Below are 20,071 nucleotides of genomic sequence, written 5' to 3'. Positions count from 1 at the left end.
CCCTGATACGAAGAAATCTTAATCTCAGAAAACAAACTGAGGGTTGCTGGAGTGGTGGGGGGTGGAAGGGATGGGATGGCTGGGTGATAGACATTGGGGAGGGTATGTGCTATGGTGAGTGCTATGAATTGTGCAAGACTGTTGAATCACAGACCTGTACCTCTGAAACAAATAATACATTATATGTTAAAAAAAAAAGAAGATAGTAGGAAGGGAGAAATGAAGGGGGGAAAATCGGTGGGGGAGATGAACCATGAGAGACTATGGACTCTGAGAAACAGAGTGTTCTAGAGGGGTAGGGGGTGGGTGAATGGGTTAGCCTGGTGATGGGTATTAAAGAGGGCATCTACTGAATGGAGCACTAGGTGTTATACACAAGAAATGAATCATGGAACCGACATCAAAAACTAATGATGTAATGTATGGTGATTAACATAACATAGTAAAATAAAAAAATAGAAATAAAAAATAAAAACGGAAATGAAAGTTACAGAATTGTTGAATCACTGTATTGTACATGTGAAACAATATAACAGTGTATGTTAACTATACTGGAATTAAAAAACTTTTTATTTATTTTTTTAAGATTTTATTTATTTATTTATTTGAGAGAGAGCATGTGCACATGAGCTGGGAGGGGGGTGGGCAGGCAGAGAGAGAGGGAGAAGCCAGACTCCTCTGTGCAGGGATCCCAGTGCAGGGCTGGATCCCAGGACCCCGAGATCATGACCTGAGCTGAAGGCAGATGTTTAACCGACTGAGCCACCCAGGCACCCCTTAAATAAAAAGCTTTTTAAAAAAAGGAATGAGAGTAATTGACTCATCCCATCAGGTGGAATAAGCTGATTAGAATCTGGTTTAAGAAGTGCCATATATATAAAGGTAAAAATGAAATCTTAAAATACTAAGAGTGGGATGATAGAGCTAGGAGTTACTTGCATGAAACTGGTATGTAGTAACATACTAAATTGGCTTATGTATTTTTTAGAAAATATTTATTTGTTTGAGAGAGAGCATGAGAGCGAGCATGAGTGGCGGGGAGGGGCAGAGGGAAAGGAGAAGCACACTCCCTGCTGAGCAGGGAGCCCATCATCAGGCTCAACCCCAGGACCCTGGGATCATGACCTGAACCAAAGGCAGATGCCCAACTGACTGAGCCACCCACGTGCCCCTGTGTATTTTTTTTTTTAAAGGTTTAATTTGTTTATTTGAGAGGGAGAGAGCGTGGGCACATCAGAGTTGGGGGAGGGGCAGAGAGAGAGAATCTTAAGCAGATTCCACCCTGAGCTCGGAGTCCATCATGGGGCTCGATCTCACAACCCTGAGATTATGACCTGAGCTGAAATCAAGAGTTGGACATTTAACCGAGTGAGCCACCCAGGCGCCCCTTGGCTTGTGTATTTTAGCATGTCAGTTTAGTCTTTTTGTTCTTTTAAAACTAAGATTTTCCATAAAAATCTTCCCTTTAAAAAAAAAAATCTCTAAACTAGGACCTGTTAAGCCTTGTGTTCAGGAAAGATTAATATCCCATAATGACTGTCTGACTTTTTTAAGTGGCTTATAACCATTAGCTTGTTTCAAATAGTAGGCATCTTAATCCCTTGAGTTTTTATAGCACAACTTTTTTTTTTCTCAGATTTAAGTTTTGGTTTTTTTTTTAGTAATCTCTATTCCCAGTGTGGGGCTCGAACTCATGACCCAGAGCTCTTTAAACTGAGCCAACCAAGCTCCCCTGCAGCACAACTTTGGTATTATTTATTAAAATAGGTTTTTCTTTTACTGTCTTCAGCATTCACCAGCACAGGCTTTGATCGTCATACTTCTCCTGTGTTCAGCCCTGCTAACCCAGAAAGCTCCGTGGAAGACTGCTTGGCTCATCTTGGGGGAAAAGTATCACAGGAACTGAAAGAGCCTCTACAAAAGGCATTGCAAATGCTCCTCAGCCAGTGAGTTACCATTGCTGAGTGGGAACATGCTTCTCTAAGTAGTCTCTGAATCTGTCATGCAGCACTGGATTGGTTAAGGCTTTGTTTTAGGTGAATGGTGTCACTTCTTTTCTCACTTTACTTTTTCTTTCTTTGCTTTCCTGAAGCATCTCTGTTTGTGTTTTGAATGACAACTTTTACATCAAAGTGGTGATTTAACTGTTCCGACATGGATTTGATCATTTGTGTTTACTTGTTGAGCTGTCAGGTTTCAACAGATGCTTTCACTGCTCTGTAAGTGTAAATACGAGCTATTTCACTTGTCCTGACCACTTTTTACTACCATTCTGTCTGGGGGCCAACATAAATATAATGGTTAGGGTTTTATGCATTGTAACATGGGGTTAACATCATATCAGTATTTTAGGTATCCCAAATGTTGCTAAACTGCGGTTGCACATCTGTCCATGGAAATGCTGCCACATTCTTATAGTGGGAACTTCTGTACTAACCATGGTTTTGACTGTTAAAGCTCAAGGCAAGAAGCTCGCAGTGAAAGTATATTAAAATAGAACCAAGTCATTTATTGTACATCTTAAAAATTCTTTTCCTCTAATTTGCTGAGAATCATTAAAGAATTGGTATGAATTAGAAAAACATTGTTTTAATGAAGAATGACATCTAAAACAGGATGAAGACTGTTTCTTCACTAAAAAGGTTAAAATTCAGATGCCAGGTTACTGGTGTAGTAAGGTAATTCCTTATTTCCACATAGGCAAAAATTGTATGTTATCATTTGTCAGAAGGAAGCAGTTGGAGTTTAAGGAGAATTCAGTTTGTTTCCGCATATTCTGGTAACATGAGCAAATGTAAAAAATCCAAGTTATGTATAGGATACTGAAATGAAAATCATATTTGGACTTTCTTAATTTTATATATAGAAAAGTTTAAAAAGAAATGTGAAGAGGGTGCCTGGGTGGCTCAGTTCGTTAAGCGACTGCCTTCGGCTCAGGTCATGATCCTGGAGTCCCGGGATCGAGTCCCGCATCGGGCTCCCTGCTCAGCGAGGAGCCTGCTTCTCCCTCTGACCCTCCCCCCCTCATGTACTCTCTCTCATTCTCGCACTCTCAAATAAATAAATAAATCTTTAAAAAATAAATAAATAAAAAATAAATAAATAAATAAAAAGAAATGTGAAGAGAAGATTATGGGTGTCAGAGCATAAAAGTTAAATAGGAAATTTGGGTGTACAGTGGTGGCTTTTAGAATGTTCTGTGGAGCTTAGGGGTCCTGAGAACGTGAGGGACAGGGTGAATGGGTGGGGCTTGTTAGGCCTTTGCCAACCCTTCTTAAACTAAAATAGCCATATATATATGTATATATATACATATATATATATATTTAAAGATTTTATTTATTTATTTGAGAGAGAGAGAGTACACATGAGAGGGGCGAGGGTCAGAGGGAGAAGCAGACTCCCTGCTAAGCAGGGAGCCCGATGTGGGACTCCAGGATCATGACCTGAGCTGAAGGCAGTCGCTTAAACAACTGAGGCACCCAGGCACCCCATAGAATAGCTATATTTTCATACATTTTTAAATGTAAGATTTGAAGAAATCTACTGTTTGACAAAAACAAAAACAAAAACTGTAAAAGCTATTGGGACTGGAAGTAAAATAACTGAGATTAGAAGGCAAAAAATTCTGTCTCCAACTTTGATACAAAATATTTGTGGCTTTACGCAAACCATTTCATTCTATATCTAAATTTCCCCATCTAGGGGCGCCTGGAAAAAAGGCACCTTTGAAAAAAAAGAATAAATTTCCCCATCTATTAATTTTAACTTTACTGGGATATTATAAGCTCTCTGAAGAACAATATCGTATAGGTAAAGTATTTTTTTGGCATACTTTTCATAATCTACAGGAAAAATTGTTATCTTCTCACTGCAAAGTAAATTTTTTTTTTTTTTAATATTTTATTTGTTTGACAGAGAGAGGCACAGCGAGAGAGGGAACACAAGCAGGGGGAGTGGGAGAGGGAGAAGCAGGCCTCCCACGGAACAGGGAGCCCGATGTGGGGCTCGATCCCAGGACCCTGGGATCTTGACCTGAGTTGAAGGCAGACGCCTAATGACTGAGCCACCCAGGCGCCCCTCACTGCAAAGTAAATTGTATTTAAAAATATATAGTCAGGTGAATACTTGGTGGTTTTTTTTCCCCAAACCCTGAATACTGATGTAATTATTTCTTATTTTTATTTATTTATTTAAATATTTCATTTTTAAGTAATTTCTATACCTATAGTGGGGCTTGTACTCACAACCCCAAGATCAAGAGTCATATACTCCACCGACTGAGCCATCCGGGTGCTTCTGACATATTTATTTATTTATTTATTTATTTGACAGAGAGAGACACAGCGAGAGAGGGAACACAAGCAGGGGGAGTGGGAGAGGGAGAAGCAGGCTTCCCGCGGAGCAGGGAGCCCGATGCAGGGCTGGATCCCAGGACCCTGGGATCATGACCTGAGCCGAAGGCAGACGCTTAACGACTGAGCCACCCAGGCGCCCCCTGACATAATTATTTTTTAAATTGGTACCTCTGGTTGTATATTGGAGTCAGGCCTCTTTATGAATAAATTTTTTTTTTTTAAGATTTTATTTATTTATTCGACAGAGAGAGCCACAGCGAGAGAGGGAACACAAGTAGGGGGAGTGGAAGAAGGAGAAGCAGACTTCCCGCCGAACAGGGAGCCCAATATGGGGCTCGATCCCAGGACCCTTGGATCATGACCTGAGCCGAAGGCAGACACTTAACGACTGAGCCACCCAGGCACCCCAATAAATTTTTTTTTTAGTAATCTACTTTTTAAAGTTGTTAAGCTCTGTTACTAATAGCTAACTGATGATGAACTGGAAGTATTATACAGGTTGATGGGAATAATTTGTAAGGTGGAAAATACCACCTACTTCTTGAGACAGTTTAGTTCAAGTGGGAAATTAACCTGAACTCTTCGTATAGCCAAGCACCAGCAGTGTGAAAAGGTTCCCCCTGCCCCTTTTTCTTCTTTGCTCTGTTCAGATACCTCATTAGATAGGGCTGATTTTTCAGCTACTTGCTTTTCTATGTATTAGATTTCCTTTGAATGCTGGATCTTTTATGTGCATATATGTGTGTACATATAATGATTCAAATCATGTTTCATTCTGAAGGATGCTAAAGTACTTTAGCCTGATAGACAAACTACCAATAAGGACTACTGTGACCCACAGCAGCATCAAACAGTTCAGGAAAGGAAGTGAAGGGACTGATAGACGCAAGTAAACTTGAGGGAGAATATAGGTAGGTAGACTGTATAGTATCTGAAGTTCAGGTTTTATAACTACCTACTATTCAGCCCAAGGCTTCTAAAAAATTCTAAGCTTACTTTAATGGTCATACAATATCAGGAAGGTAGTACATAACATCTTCTTAAAAAGGCCATCCCATGTATCTTACCTCCTTTCAGCATCACTATGGTATTGATTTTATATTGACTTGTGTAAAAGAATGATACCTGTGTCATCAGAACTGGTTTCTGAAGTATGTAGACCAGCACTGTACAACAGATAAAATGCAAGTCATGAAATGCAATTTAAAATTTCCTAGCAACCACATTAAAAATTAAGATTTTTTAATCTATTTTATTCAACCCAGGATATTAAAAATTTATAGTTTTAACAGGTACTCAATATAAAAATATTAATGAGCTATTTTACATTTTTTTTCCTTACTAAGTCTTAGAAATCTAGTGTGTATATTATGCTTTCAGCATATCACTAGCTGCATTTCAAATGACCATTAGCCACATGTGGCATTGAGGCATTATTGTGGCATGTTTCAAAATCCTAATTTAAAAAGGAGTAGTGTGGCCTTTGGACCCAGATCTAGTTGGGTGTGAATTCCTGCATTGCTGGTTGCCAGCTATGTGGATTTTGGATAGTCTCTTAGCTTTTCTGAGCTTCAGTTTCCTAATGTGTAAAATGATAGTATGTAATATAAAATATAAATATATAAAAATATAAAACTGAACAGTAGGCTACTGATAAGTGGTAGCTGTCCTCAATTACTAAATTTCATAGGCTGAGGAGCTCACAGACCCAAGTCAGAGCAGAAAATGCCTTTGGAATGGATTTTGAAATCCTATAAAAGCAAGACTTCTCCCCTTTTTTACATATATGTTAATACTTTGCCCACAAAAATAGGGGGGTAAATTTTATTAAATCTGATATTCAGGCTGTTGATGCTTTCAGATGCTACTTGGTACCAAGTATTTTTTGTTGGTTGTTAATTTGTACATGAAACCAAGTCTTACACATAGTAACTAAAGTCTGTCAGTAAATTAGTGAGTGTTGTTGTCATCACTCAGTGATTTCAGTTTTGGTATGACTAGAACTTACATGAAAATAATCAAAAAGACTTATCTCTGCCCTCCAGGATTTTATATCATAAGACTCCAAGTTAAAAATAGAGCTCCGTTTACTGGCCTTGTTTAGTCCAACTCTTTATATCCTCAATTTGAGAGGTCTTTCAGTGACATGTTTCTTTAATTTTGAAATGTTTTAAGTTTTTTGCCTTTTAAAAAAGTTAAAATTGTGCTTTTAATAATGAGATCATTTTGTTACTATTTTATCTTATTTTAATAACCCAAGTGTATGTTTATCTGCAACATGGAAATCCTGTTGGATGAGTTTCAATTATTTTAAAAGTGTTATTTATTATTATCTTGTTATGTTATTAGCTGCTTTCCCAAGCTGATAGCATGCCTCTCAGCCAATAGGGAATACTTGAAGTAAATGCATACCAAATGTTAAAAGCCACATCTCGTACAAAACAGTATATTGAATATTCTTTGGTACTTTGGCAAAAAGTTCAACACAGAATAGTGACTGTATATTTATTCATCTGGAAATTTAGAATTTTACTTCTTTGTGACCCAGACTTTTAAAAAAAAATCTCTACAGGCCAGTGACATATCAGGCATATCGGGAATTTACACTGGAGACCACAGTTCATGCCAGCGGCTGGAATAAGGTATTAACCAAATTATCTTTTCTCTTATAAGATTTTAGTGCGTTGATTAAAGTGCAGGAGAAATTGTTGACATCATATAAGAGAAAACTGTTAGAGCTCCTTATTTAATGCATAAATCCAATTGTGTTAAGTGGATGTTTTTGATTAAAGTGGTTTTTTGATTAATGCTGTGAGATTCTGGTTGGCCCAAAAATATGTGTCCCATAGTATGCCATTCTTCCTTCCTATCTCTTCTGAACTTTCTGTCATTTCTTCACTTCTCTGTATTAGACATGACATTTATCTCCAGATGGTTATTTGTTACCCTGTGTGTATGTCTTGGGGTGTAAAAGAATAAGAGCTTCATTTGGGAGACCGCTTCTTCTGGTTTTCTCTCTCTCTCTTTTTTTTTTGTTCTTCTGGTTCTCTTAAATGAGTAATACCATTTGTGTTTTATAGTTTACAAGGTATCTGATGTCACATCTCATTGGATCATTACAACCATCCTTTGCAGAAGACAGAATGGATTTTATTAGCTTTTGCTTTGTTATTTATTTAGTTAGATCAGGTGAATAATCAGAGAAAAAAGTTAAGTGACTTGTCCAGGACCCCTTGACTAGGAAATATTGGAACCAACGCTAGAGCTGAGATCTCAGATCTTCTGATTCCAGCTTTAGTGTTTTTTCCACTGTACCATACTGCTTACCCATGATCTCAGACTGTATTATCCATTTATCACCTTGAAAAGGCGGAAAGTCTAAGGAAATGTAGTATGGGAGGACTCAGCTCAATATGAGGAAGAAGTGTGGCCCTTAGGATCTTGTGTAGGAATGAGAAAATTCAGTAGAATCATTTTTATAAATAGCCACCTCTACTCTGAATTGATTTTTTTTTTTTTAAAGATTTTATTTATTTATTTGAGAGAGAGAATGAGATAGAGCATGAGAGGGGGTAGGGTCAGAGGGAGAAGCAGACTCCCTGCTGAGCAGGGAGCCCGATGCGGGACTCGATCCTGGGACTCCAGGATCATGACCTGAGCCGAAGGCAGTCGCTCAACCAACTGAGCCACCCAGGCGCCCCTGAATTGATTTTTTTTTAAGTTTTCATTTTATCCAACAATTCCATACATCCCTTGGTATTCATCATGACAAATGCACTCCTTAATCTGCATCACCTATTTAACCCATCCCCCCACCCCTTGCCCTCTACTCAGAACTGTTAATAGTATAGTATGAGTCAGACCGTGTGACCTTACATACCTAATTGATGTATATTTTTTTAGTCACTTAATACAGGCTTTGGAAGCATTATAGCATAATAATTAGCATCATAGGCTTTGTAATTGGACTTGTTTCAAATATCAGCTTTGCCACAGACTAGATGCATGTCTTTGGACAGTTCATTAACCTCTCTAAATCTTAATTTTCTTTTCTAAGTTTTGTTTAAATAATCTGTACACCAAACATGGGGCTCTAACTAATGACCCTGAGATCAAAAGTAGTACACTCTTCTAACTGAGCCAGCCAGGCGCCTCTCTAAATCTTCATTCTCACATATGTGAAATGGATCTAGTAATACTAACCTCATAAGTTTTACTAGACTTAAACGACATAATATAGGTTAAATGCTTTTTTAGCACATTGCTTGGCACCATAGTAAGCACTCAGTAAACAGTAGCTATTACGTTAGATTTAACACATGAAAACTTGTTCCAAAATAGTCACCATTATGGGGTTTTACTATGTTATTTAGTTGCAAAAAACTTATTTAAAAAGTTTATTTCATTTCCTTTCTTGGAATAAAAAAAACCTTTTATTTGGATATTTGAAATACATTTATTTATTTTATAAATAAGAATGAGTTTGGTTATGATATATTTCTTAGTATGTCAAACAACACATGTTTAGGTACCTAATATTACTAGCCTTCTTCCCCTATTTTATGTTCTCTTCCTTTCCCTCTTGTCCAGTGACTGTTAATAATCAACTCTTGTATGTTCTCCTCCCGTTGATCCTAGGGTTGTCCTAAAAAAAAAATTTTAATTAAACCCCAGACTTCACTGTCTCTCTTCACCTGTCTGATTTTTCCATTGTCTGCTTCATTTTAGTCCTTCAGCTGGACCAAGAGCCAAGGCTGTGGCTTGAATAAATACTTCATATAAATAAGCCATGCCAGTTAGAGTATTACTTGCTCTGCTGAATCCAGTATTACTCTCCTACTAAATCCTCTAGGGCTAAAAAGAATATGGTTGTCTGGTAGGTAATTGAGGCTCAAATGAAACACGCATCAGAGAAAAGAGAAAAAAAGTGTCCACAGAGCATGCCACATTAGGGATAAACTGAATACCTGTTTATCTGTATAGGGATTCTGAAAGCATCTTGGTAGAATACTCTATATCAAAAGAAGTGGAGGAAAAAAGCTGGTCACAAACCTGTATTAGTAGTATGGTCCTTTAAAAAAAGAGAAGTCCAAAAAAAAAGGTCCATGTATAAATGTAGGTATGTATATGCCTAGAAAAACAATTGAAATATGTGCGAAAACATTAAATAATACATAGTAATTATCTCCAAATTGTGGGTTCTTTTCTTTCTTCCCCTGTCCCCACATGGGTATTGTTTTTTCCTATGTACTTCTCTGCTTCTGTGAAAAAAAGAAGAAAATGATCATCAAAGAGAAAAAGCCATGAAATGCTTACCTTTGCCTTTTCTTGGGGGTGTAGACCCTGCCAGAAATGTAATTATGCTCAAGTACATTAATTAAAGGCACTGTGCATGCAATTGGACTGCTGATATAATTACGTTATCTGCAGAATTCTATAACTGCTCACGACACATTAATAATCACTGTATTTTTTCACCCTGATAAAAACAATTATTTTGATGATGTTCTGGTACTGTAAATGGTGTGCAGAGACACACCACACTTTACATCTTACTGTCCTCTATTTTTCTCACCCTCCTTATATCCTTTTTGTTAAAATAAACACTGTAGGGGTGCCTGGCTGGCTCAGTCAGTAGATCATGTGACTCTTAATCTCAGGGTTGTGGGTTTGGGCCCCATGTTTGGTGCAGAGATTACTTAAAAATAAAATCTTTTTTTTTTTTTAAGATTTTATTTATAAAGAGAGAAAGACAGCAACAGAGGGAACATAAGCAGGGGGAGTGGGAGAGGGAGAAGCAGGCTTCCCGGCGAGCAGGGAGCCCGATGCGGGGCTCGATCCCAGGACGCTGGGATCATGACCTGAGCCGAAGGCAGACGCTTAATGACTGAGCCACCCAGGCGTCCCAAAAATAAAATCTTTTAAAAAACAATAATAGAATAAAATAAACATTGTAACTGGAAAAAGAGAGCCAGCTATAGTGTTAGTATATGCTGTTCAAAGTGTAATAAAAAAACTTTAGAAAAATAATAGCAAAAATAAATGAATTGTCTTGGGTAATTTTTAGTGACATATTGAATCACTAATATTTTTAAATCTTTATTAAAATTTGAAGCATACACAAAAGCACAGCGAATAGTATAGCAAATCCCATGTATCTTGTCACTCAGCTTCAGTAATTATCAACATATGGCTGGTCTTGTTTCCTCTATTTCCCACTCTCCCCCAGATTATTTTGAAGTAGGCTCTAGACATCATTTGATTCATAAATACATTAGTATGTATTTTTAAGGATGATGTAGCCCCCTTTTTTTGGATGTATCTCTTTTTTTAACCAACTGATAATACCACTATTATACTTATACCTCAAAATATTAACAGTAATTCTATCATCATATAATCTGTTTAGTATTCAGATTTTTCCAATTGTCTCACAAAGGTATTTCTCTAAGATGATTTGTTTGAATTGTGATGCAAGCAAGGTCCATGCATTGCATTTGGCTGATAAGTCTCTTGTCTTTACTTTTTTTAAAAAATTGAAATATAATTCATACCATAAAATTTATATTTACCTTTCTAAAGCATACAGTTCAGTGGTTCACATTCACATAGTTATGCAGCCATCTCCATTGTCTAATTCCAGAACATTTTTATCTTCCCATAAAGAAACCCCACACCTTGTAGTAGTCACTCTCCATTTCCTGTTCCTCCAAGCCCCTAACAACATTACTCTGTCTCTTTAAATTTGCCTATTCTGGACATTTCATATAAATGCAATCATGTAATATGTGTCTTAAGTCTCTTTTAATATGTAGGCTTACTCTCTCTCTCTTGATTTTTTCTTTGCTTACAAGTTATTTCTTCTGTAAAATTTCCTACTTTCTGGATTTTTTTGACTGTATCACTGAGATGTCACTTAACATAGTCCTCTGTATCTATATTTCCTTTCCATTGGTAGGTAGATCTAGAAACCTAATCATAGTCAGGTTTAATCTTTTTGGCAAGAATACTTCATTGGTGATGTTCCTTATTTCCTGTTGCATCACACTGGGTGATACATAATGCCTGGTTTTCACTTAAATTTTATTTTGAAGCACATAGGTCAAACATTCAGACCTCATCAATACAGATAAAATTTGTGGGATATGACATTTACTAGAATTGTTAAGTTATAAATTGGTTACTAAATAGTAACTTGATGGATCAAAATATGTATTTTATCATTACAAATATCTATTCTACTGGAAGAGATCCTTGGAGCTATAAATTAATATACTTCATTTCTGTACCCAGCAAGCTGTACATTCTTTAATAATAAGATAATATTGTTAGCATGGTACCTATGGGGAGACAGTGAATGGAGGTATTCCTTTTTGATGGTCAAAATTACCTTAGCATTCCTTTACGAAAGTTATTGGAGAGAAAAATAATTTATATGTGTTGTGGGGATTACTATTATCCAGTAAGGAAATGACTTAGAGGAATTCAAAGAGTAAGACTATTTGGTTCCTTTTTAGTCTTAGAGATATGAATAGTGGGGACCTTCTAGGAATGGATGCTTGGGGATCCAGGTTTTTTGGGGTTTTTTTTAAGCTTTTTTTTTTTTAGGACTGTGGGACAGGGAGTGCAAAAAAATATCAGGTATAAGGTGATAATTTCTTGTGGGTAGTACACTGCCAAGTTGATGAACTTGGTTGTAGAAATAACTTAAGAGGTTTTGTGTGTGATCACAAAAATTAGAGGGTAAGTGGGTTTAACTATATAAAGACAGTCTAAATTATACTTAAAAGGTAGTGGGCCTGGAAGTCATCATATAGGTCTCTGAAGACAGGATGTCAAATAGGTAAAAGAGCCAGAGCATGTATCATCAAGAATATTACAGTTAGAATTTGTTAGTCCTATAAAGTGAAGTTTCTGTACTCTGGACACTGCATTTCAAGAAAGATATAATTGGGTTGGAGAAGAACTGGGAAGGGGTAATCTAAATGATTAAAGCAGTGAAGGAATTGCCAGATGATGAACAGTCTAAAAGATTAGTAAATTTCAGCCTAAAAAGTATAGTGAATGAGAGGGAATATGATTAAGGACTCAAGACAGTAGTGAAAGGGGATTACAGATTTATCTCTAGATAATTATATAGTAAAACTAGGGCATCTACTTTTTGATACATGAAAGAGATAAATTTGGAAGAAATAAAAATAAGTATTATTTTGTATAGCAAATATAAAAGGTTTGCAACTCATTTCCCTAAGAGGTAATAGAGCTTAAACATGAATAACTTTAAAATATTGCATATTATTAGATTATTATGGGAAATTAGAATGTTTTGAGGTATAGAACATCTCAGGCCTTTGAAGTTATGGTGATCGGAGTCAGTAGGACTGATCAACAAGCTATACCTGACCTGACTGCTCTTACTAAGACAGAATACTGGAGCTAGATGAACAATAGGTTTTGGGGGTGGGTTTTTTTGTTTGTTTGTTTTTGTTTTTAATAGTATGACAGGTTTTCTAATTGTGAAGAAAACCTAGTATATTCTTCTTTATAGCCCTAGACCCCTCCATTAGTGTTAAGAAGGGGTTTTTAAATAAATTTTGGGCTGGAGTTCTTTTACAATATCAAAAAGGGAAGATATGTGTTAGTTGCATTCTTTCTTTCAGACTTTGATATAGATTCCCTCAGGACTGCTTTTACTTAAAAGCCAAAGAGTATTAGTAAGACTATAAACTCATTGTCTTTTCTGTTTGTCCTTTTCTGCAGAAATATTTTGTAATCCCTCAGTTATTACCTTGGCATTTCAGTAACAAGGGACTGGAATTGGTTTCATTTCCTTTTGCATTCCTTTTCCAGGCATGTGGAGCCCTCTTGATGGTTTAGACTAAAGAGATTGCATGCAGATGGTTGATTGAAAATGCTTTTAATTCTTTTCAATGTGCAGTTAGTTGTTTTTGGAAGGCAAGGGACTCTTGTATGCCTCTGTCATAAATTTTGACGGTTTTTAAATATTGAGCCACAGGTTATTAGGAACGATAATAATACCTCCTTAGGGTTTTTTTGTTTTGTTTTGTTTTTAGATTTTATTTATTTATTTGAGAGAAAGACAGAGAGCACAAGCAGAGGGAGAAACAGAGGGAGAGGGAGAGGGACAAGCAGACTCCCTGCTGAGCAGGGAGCCTGACATGGGGCTCCATCCCAGGACCCTGAGATCATGACCTGAGTGGAAGTCAGACACTTAACCGACTGAGCCAGCTAGGTCCCCCCTATTTAGGTTTTTGATGACTTTCTAAGATAGATGATAATTTTAAAAATTCTCATTTTCAAATAGATATAAAAAGCACATGGTACAAAATGCAGTAAGTACAGAAATGTATACATTGAAAACTATTTTCCCACCCTGTTGCCATTACTTCATTCTCTTCTTAGGCTACCACTATTACCAGTTTTTGTATATTTTTCCAGAGATACTATAGGATTATACAAACATGTATATATGTGTGTGTATGTGTATGTATGTGTATTTTAAACACAAATGGTACCATACACTGTCCTGTCACTTTTCTCACTGAAAATAAGTCCTGGTGATTGGGCAGTGAACAATCTAATTCTTTTTTTTTTTTTTTAAAGATTTTATTTATTTATTTGACAGAGAGAGAGACAGCGAGAGAGGGAACACAAACAGGGGGAGTGGGAGAGGGAGAAGTAGGCTTCCCCGCGGAGCAGGGAGCCCGATGCGGGGCTCGATCCCAGGACCCTGGGATCATGACCTGAGCTGAAGGCAGACGCTTAACGACTGAGCCACTCAGGCGCCCCCAATCTAATTCTTTTTAACAACTACATGATATTTTGCCAAAATTGATTTAACCAGTCCCTGGTGGGTTGTTTCTAGTCTTTTGCTATTATAAATAATATTTCAGTGAATTCTCTGTACATGTTTCATATACACACATACACACAAGCCCAGTTGTTTTCATAAAATAATTATTTCTACCACCCTATGGTATAGAATCTACATGCATTATTCACAGACATTCTAGTAAGGGGTCAGTGTTTTATTCCTTTATTATAATAAAAATGAGATTCCATAATGATGCATCCAAGTTGTAATTTTCTAGTAGTTGAACATATAAAATGAATTATGAGAATTTCAGTTTGTTTTTTACTCTCTCATCTTTGCCTTGAAGATTTTGGTGCCTCTGATTTTGCTACAACAAATGCTTTTGGAGTTGACAAGACGTGGTCAAGAGCCTCTGAGTGCATTGCTACAGTTTGGTGTGACATATCTGGAGGACTATGCAGCAGAGTACATCACTCAACAAGGTGGCTGGGTATGAGCTGTTAAGTATTTTTTTTTTTTAATCTTTAAAAAAAGGTTAAGCTTCTCATTGTGGTTGTTTTTAGCAACATAGGTTTAATATAAATATTATCATTTAATATTATTTAACATTAATTGCATGAAGATCAGGGGCAAACTATTCATATGGTTTCACTATAAGATTTTACTTTCAGTAAATTGATAGGTGGTGTTTTTAAATCGTTCTTTTAAGTAGTTCTAATTATGAAATATTTTATACTAACAAAAAATATTTAAATAATTAAGGGATGAGGAATAATAAAATGAATGCCTATGTATTTGCCATCCCAGTTGAAGAAAAGAACGGACGATACTTTTGAATTTTTTTATATGCCCCTCCTGGATTTCAGCATGCTCTTATCTACTTCACAAGGATAACTCCTATTCTGAATTCTGTTTTTTTATTATAGTTTAATCATACATATATATGTATCTCTAAACAATTACATTATTTTGTATGTTTTGAACTTCATGTGAATAATATACTATATGTATTCTTCTAAACTTGCTTTTTTTTTACTCTATGTTGTATTCTTGAGACTCTCCGCAGTCATTGTTTCTCAATTTTCTTTTTTTTATTATCACTCGAAGGATCCTTTTTATTTATTAATTTTTTAGGATCCTTTTTAGGCATTTTTATCCTAATCATCTCCTTCCTTCCCCATGAAATTTTAATACTACAGATAGAAGTCTATTTTTTTTTTTTAAAGATTTTATTTATTTATTTGAGAGAGAGAGAGCACATGAGGGGGGGAGGGTCAGAGAGCGAAGCAGACTCCCCGCTGAGCAGGTAGCCCAATGCAGGACTCGATCCCCGGACTCCAGGATCATGACCTGAGCCGAAGGCAGTCGCTTAACCAACTGAGCCACCCTGGAGCCCCAGATAGAAGTCTGTTTATGAACTGTTGCCCTTTGAAGGGCCACAGGTGATTGTAATATCTAAGATTTCCCCCATCTTTTTTTTTTTTTTTAAAGATTTTGTTTATTTATTTGAGAGAGAGAGAGAATGAGAGAGAGCACATGAGAAGGGGGAGGGTCAGAGGGAGAAGCAGACTCCCTGCCGAGCAGGGAGCCCAATGTGGGACTCGATCCAGGGACTCCAGGATCATGACCTGAGCCGAAGGCAGTCGCTTAACCAACTGAGCCACCCAGGTGCCCCAGATTTCCCCCATCTTGCCAAACCTATTTTCACCCTCTAAATCATCCAATGATCTGGGTTGATGTATTGGTTGGTGTTTGGTATTCCATTGTGTAGATACATAACAATCTATTTCTCTATAATCTTATCATTAGACATTTCCATCTTTTTGCTATTACAAACATTGCTGTTATGAACAGTTTTATACATATGTTTCTCTGGTTATATACTTGGGAGTAGAATTTCTGGGTCCAAGGGTATAGACATTTTCAATTTACAAGATAATACCAAAGTGTTTTCCAAAGTGGTTTTCCAACTTATATTCTGTCAGCAATATATAAAAATTTTTGTTGTTCTTCATCTTCCCCAATACTTAATATTGTCAGACATATTTTTAAAATCATTTATTAAAATAAGATTATTTTGTAATAAGTTTAGATTTACAAAAATGTTATCAAGTATTCCTGCATACTGTTCACCCAGTTTTCCCTAGTGTTAACATCTTACACAGCTATGCTACTCTTACCAAATTGACTTTTCTGTATTGATTTCATAGCCAGCAAATTTGTTAAACTCTCTTATTATCCTGATTATTTATCTCTGGATTTGTTTTTTTTTCTTTTTTTTTTAATTATTATTTTTTAAAGATTTTATTCACTAATTTATTTATTTGAGAGAGAGAGAACGTGCGTGACCCCAGGGGAGGGTGGGTCGCAGAGACAGAATCTCAAGCAGACTCCACACCAACTGTGGGCCCGACTCGTGGCTTAATCTCACAACCCATGAGATCATGACCTGAGCCAAAACCAAGAGTTGGACGCTTTACCGACTGAGCCACCCCACCTTTTTTAAGGTTTTTTCAATTATTTTTATTTATTTGAGCATGTGAGTGGGGGGCGGGGCAGAGGGAGAGAATCTTCCAGGAGACTCCCCCCTGAGTGCTGAGCCTGACACAGGGCTCGATTTCACGACCCATGAGATCATGACCTGAGACGAAACCAAGAGTTGGTTGCTCAACTGACTGAGCCATTCAGGCGCCCCCCTTTGGGTTTTCTACGTAGAAAATTATACGGTCTGGGAATAATGATAAAATTGTTCCTTAATAACTCTATCTTTTTAACTTTAAAAACTGAAAAAAAAAATCAGGATCTTTCAGTATACTATTAATGGAATTGGTGTTAGAAGACATCCTTGTCTTTTTCCTGATGTTAAAATGAGTGCTTTTAGGGCGCCTGGGTGGCTCAGTTGGTTAAGTGACTGCCTTCGGCTCAGGTCATGATCCTGGAGTCCCGGGATCGAGTCCCGCATCGGGCTCCCTGCTCGGCGGGGGGTCTGCTTCTCCCTCTGCCCTCTTCCCTCATGCTCTCTGTCTCTCATTCTCTCTCTCAAATAAATAAATAAAATCTTTAAAAAAAAAAAATGAGTGCTTTTAATTATTTCACCATTTAGTTGTATCAATCTCAATGAGTGAGGTTGGACTGTAATTTTTCTTGTTTGGTTTCAGTTTTAAGGGTATGTTGGCTTCATAAAAGAATCCAGAGTTGGGAAGAGTGTTTCCTTTTTTTCTATACTCTGGAATAGTTTATATGAGGTTTAAATTATTGTGCCTTGCTTCCTATAACATGCATGTAAAATCACCTGGTGTTTTCTTTGAGGGAAGTTTTCTGGTTTTTCCTGTCAACTTTTTTTTTTTAAGATTTTTATTTATTTATTTGACAGAGAGAGAGAGAGGCTGCAAGAGAGGAGCACAAGGAGGGGGGTTGGAAGAGGGAGAAGCAGGCTTCCCGCTGAGCAGGGAGCCTGATGTGGGGCTCGATCCCAGGACCCTGGGATAATGACCTGAGCCGAAGGCAGACACTTAATGACTGAGCCACCCAGGCGCCCCAACTTTTTTTTTAAATTTAATTAATTAATTAATTAATTTTTATTTTTTAAGGTTTTTATTTATTTATTTAACAGAGAGAGAGAGCACAAGCAGGCAGTGCGGCAGACAGAGGGAGAGGGAGAAGCAGGCTCTCCACCGAGCAGGGAGCCCGATGCGAGACTCGATCCCAGACCCTGGGATCATGATCTGAGCCGAAGGCAGCCGCTTAACCGACTGAGCCACCCAGGCGCCCCTAATTTTATTTTTAAGAAGGCTCCATGTCCAGCGTGGAGCCCAACATGGGGCTTGAGCTCACGACCCTGAGTTTGAGACCTGAGCTGAAATCAAGAGTTGGACACTTAACTGACTGAGCTACCCAGGCACCTCTTTCTTGTCAACTTTTGATAATTTTCCTGGATATATTCCCTAAATTTTCTGAATTGTTGGTGTAGACCTATTCATTATACCCTTTTATTTTTATTCTTTTGGAGGAGAGTGCAATGGATTTTTATATCTTAATTCTCTCATATACTATTTACTTTTGAACATTTTGTTTTGGAGAATTTTGAACATAATATGAAAATAGGTAAGATAGTATAATGACTCCCATCACTCAGCTAACAGTCACTAATTCATTGCCAATTATGCTTTATTCACACCCTAGTCATGTCCCTTCTTAATACTATTTTGAAGCAAAATCCAGGCATTATATGATTTTATCTAGAAAAATTTCAGTATGGGGGCTCCTGGGTGGCTCAGTAGGTTGGGTATCTGTCTTTGGCTCAGGTCATGATCCCAGGGTCCTAGGATCAAGTCCCACATTGGGCTCCCCCTGCTCATGCTCACTCTTTGCTATCCCTCTCTCTCTTTCAAATAAATAAATAAAATCTTTTAAAAAATTTTAGTATGGGGTGCCTGGGTGGCTCAGTCGTTAAGCGTCTGCCTTTGGCTCAGGTCATGATCCCAGGGCCCTGGGATCGAGCCCCACATCAGGATCCCTGCTCAGTGGGAAGCCTGCTTCTCCCTCTCCCACTCCCCCTGCTTCTGTTCCCTCTCTTGCTGTCTCTCTTTCTCTGTTGAAATATAAATAAAAAAATCTTTAAAAAAAAAAAAAATTTTAGTATGTTGGGGGGTGGGTGGGGGGATGGGTGAAATAGGTGAAGAGGATTAAGAGTACACTTATGAGCACTGAGTACTATATAAAATTGAGTCACTGTATTGTACACCTTAAACTAATACAACACTGTATGTTCAGTATACTGGAATTTAAAAAATTTTTCAGGGGCGCCTGGTGGCTCAGTTGGTTGAGCGTCTGATTCGATCTGAGCTTGGGTGTTGATCTCGGGGTTGTGGGTTTAGGCCCCACATTGGCCTCCATACTGAGCATGGAGCCTACTTAAAAGTTAAAAACAAAATTTTTTTTTCAGTATGTATCTCTAAAAAATAAAGGTTTTCTTTATTTTTATTTATTTATATTTAAACATTTTTTAAAAGATTTTATTTATTTCACAGAGAGAGAAAGAGAGCACAAGCAGGGGGAGTGGCAGGCAGAGGGAGAAGCAGACTCCCCCCTGAGCAAGGAACCAGATGTGGGTCTCAATCCCAGGACCCTGGGATCATGACCTGAGCCAAAGGCAGACGCTTAACTGACTGAGCCATGCAGGTGTCCTTGTTTTCTTTATTTTATTTATTTATTTATTTATTTTTAAAGATTTTATTTATTTATTTGACAGAGAGAGAGAGAGCACAAGCAGGCAGAGCAGCAGGCAGAGGGAGAGGGAGAAGCAGGTTCCCCGCCGAGCGGGGAGCCTGATGTGGGGCTCGATCCCAGGACCCCGGGATCATGACCTGAGCCGAAGGCAGACGCTTAACCGACTGAGCCACCCAGGCGCCCTGGTTTTCTTTATTTTTAATCACACTACCATTATCACATCAAAAATTTAAAAATGATTTCTTCATATCCTCAAATATCCTATTAGCATTCAAATTTCTAAATGTCTCAAAAATATCCTCTCTTTTGGATGTGAGGGTGATCTGGCTGTGACAGCTGTCACCCCACTGATTGCCAGGTTTGGTTTGACTGATCTGGCTGGCTAGGTGGATGTCCCTTCCTCTTTCACCCTCCATGTGTGTCCCTCCTGAGGCTGTGCGCTTGGTTGAAGAACACGACCTTCCCCAATAGAGGAGGACTGTTCTTCCATCAAAGGTATAGGAGTAGCTTGACTCCCCTGCTAGAACCTCAAAACAGGCACTCAAGGTCCATTTATAGAAGAATGTAGAGTAGGCAAACGTCCAAATGAGGCACTGCATGTGATAGTCTGTCTGTCTCTTTCTTTTTTCCTTTCTTTCTTCCTTCCTTC

At 37.6% G+C, this 20,071-nt stretch overlaps 1 protein-coding gene across 5 annotated transcripts in view; it reads left to right on the top strand.

Annotated features, from left to right (window-relative positions):
- The first annotated feature begins 1,662 nt into the window (after nt 1-1,662).
- BCL2L13 (BCL2 like 13) overlaps nt 1,663-20,071 on the top strand; it is a 43,943-nt gene continuing 25,534 nt past the window's right edge. Inside the window, exons 1-3 of one of the 5 annotated variants that reach the window (XM_081820900.1) lie at nt 1,666-1,946; nt 6,931-7,000; nt 14,540-14,683. In XM_081820900.1, the coding sequence (XP_081677026.1) occupies nt 1,933-1,946; nt 6,931-7,000; nt 14,540-14,683 (228 nt within the window). In that variant the 5' untranslated portion in view covers nt 1,666-1,932. Of the gene's footprint in view, nt 1,947-6,930; nt 7,001-14,539; nt 14,684-19,223; nt 19,375-20,071 lie in introns of those variants that run through there. The other 4 variants (XM_081820901.1, XM_081820902.1, XM_081820904.1 and 1 more) reach the window with 4 other exon arrangements.

This window comes from Leptonychotes weddellii, chromosome 5, assembly GCF_054177405.1.
Source record: "Leptonychotes weddellii isolate Sample4059 chromosome 5, ASM5417740v2, whole genome shotgun sequence".
Classification (NCBI taxonomy): Eukaryota; Metazoa; Chordata; class Mammalia; order Carnivora; family Phocidae; genus Leptonychotes; species Leptonychotes weddellii.
This window is presented reverse-complemented; position numbering and strand designations above follow the sequence as displayed.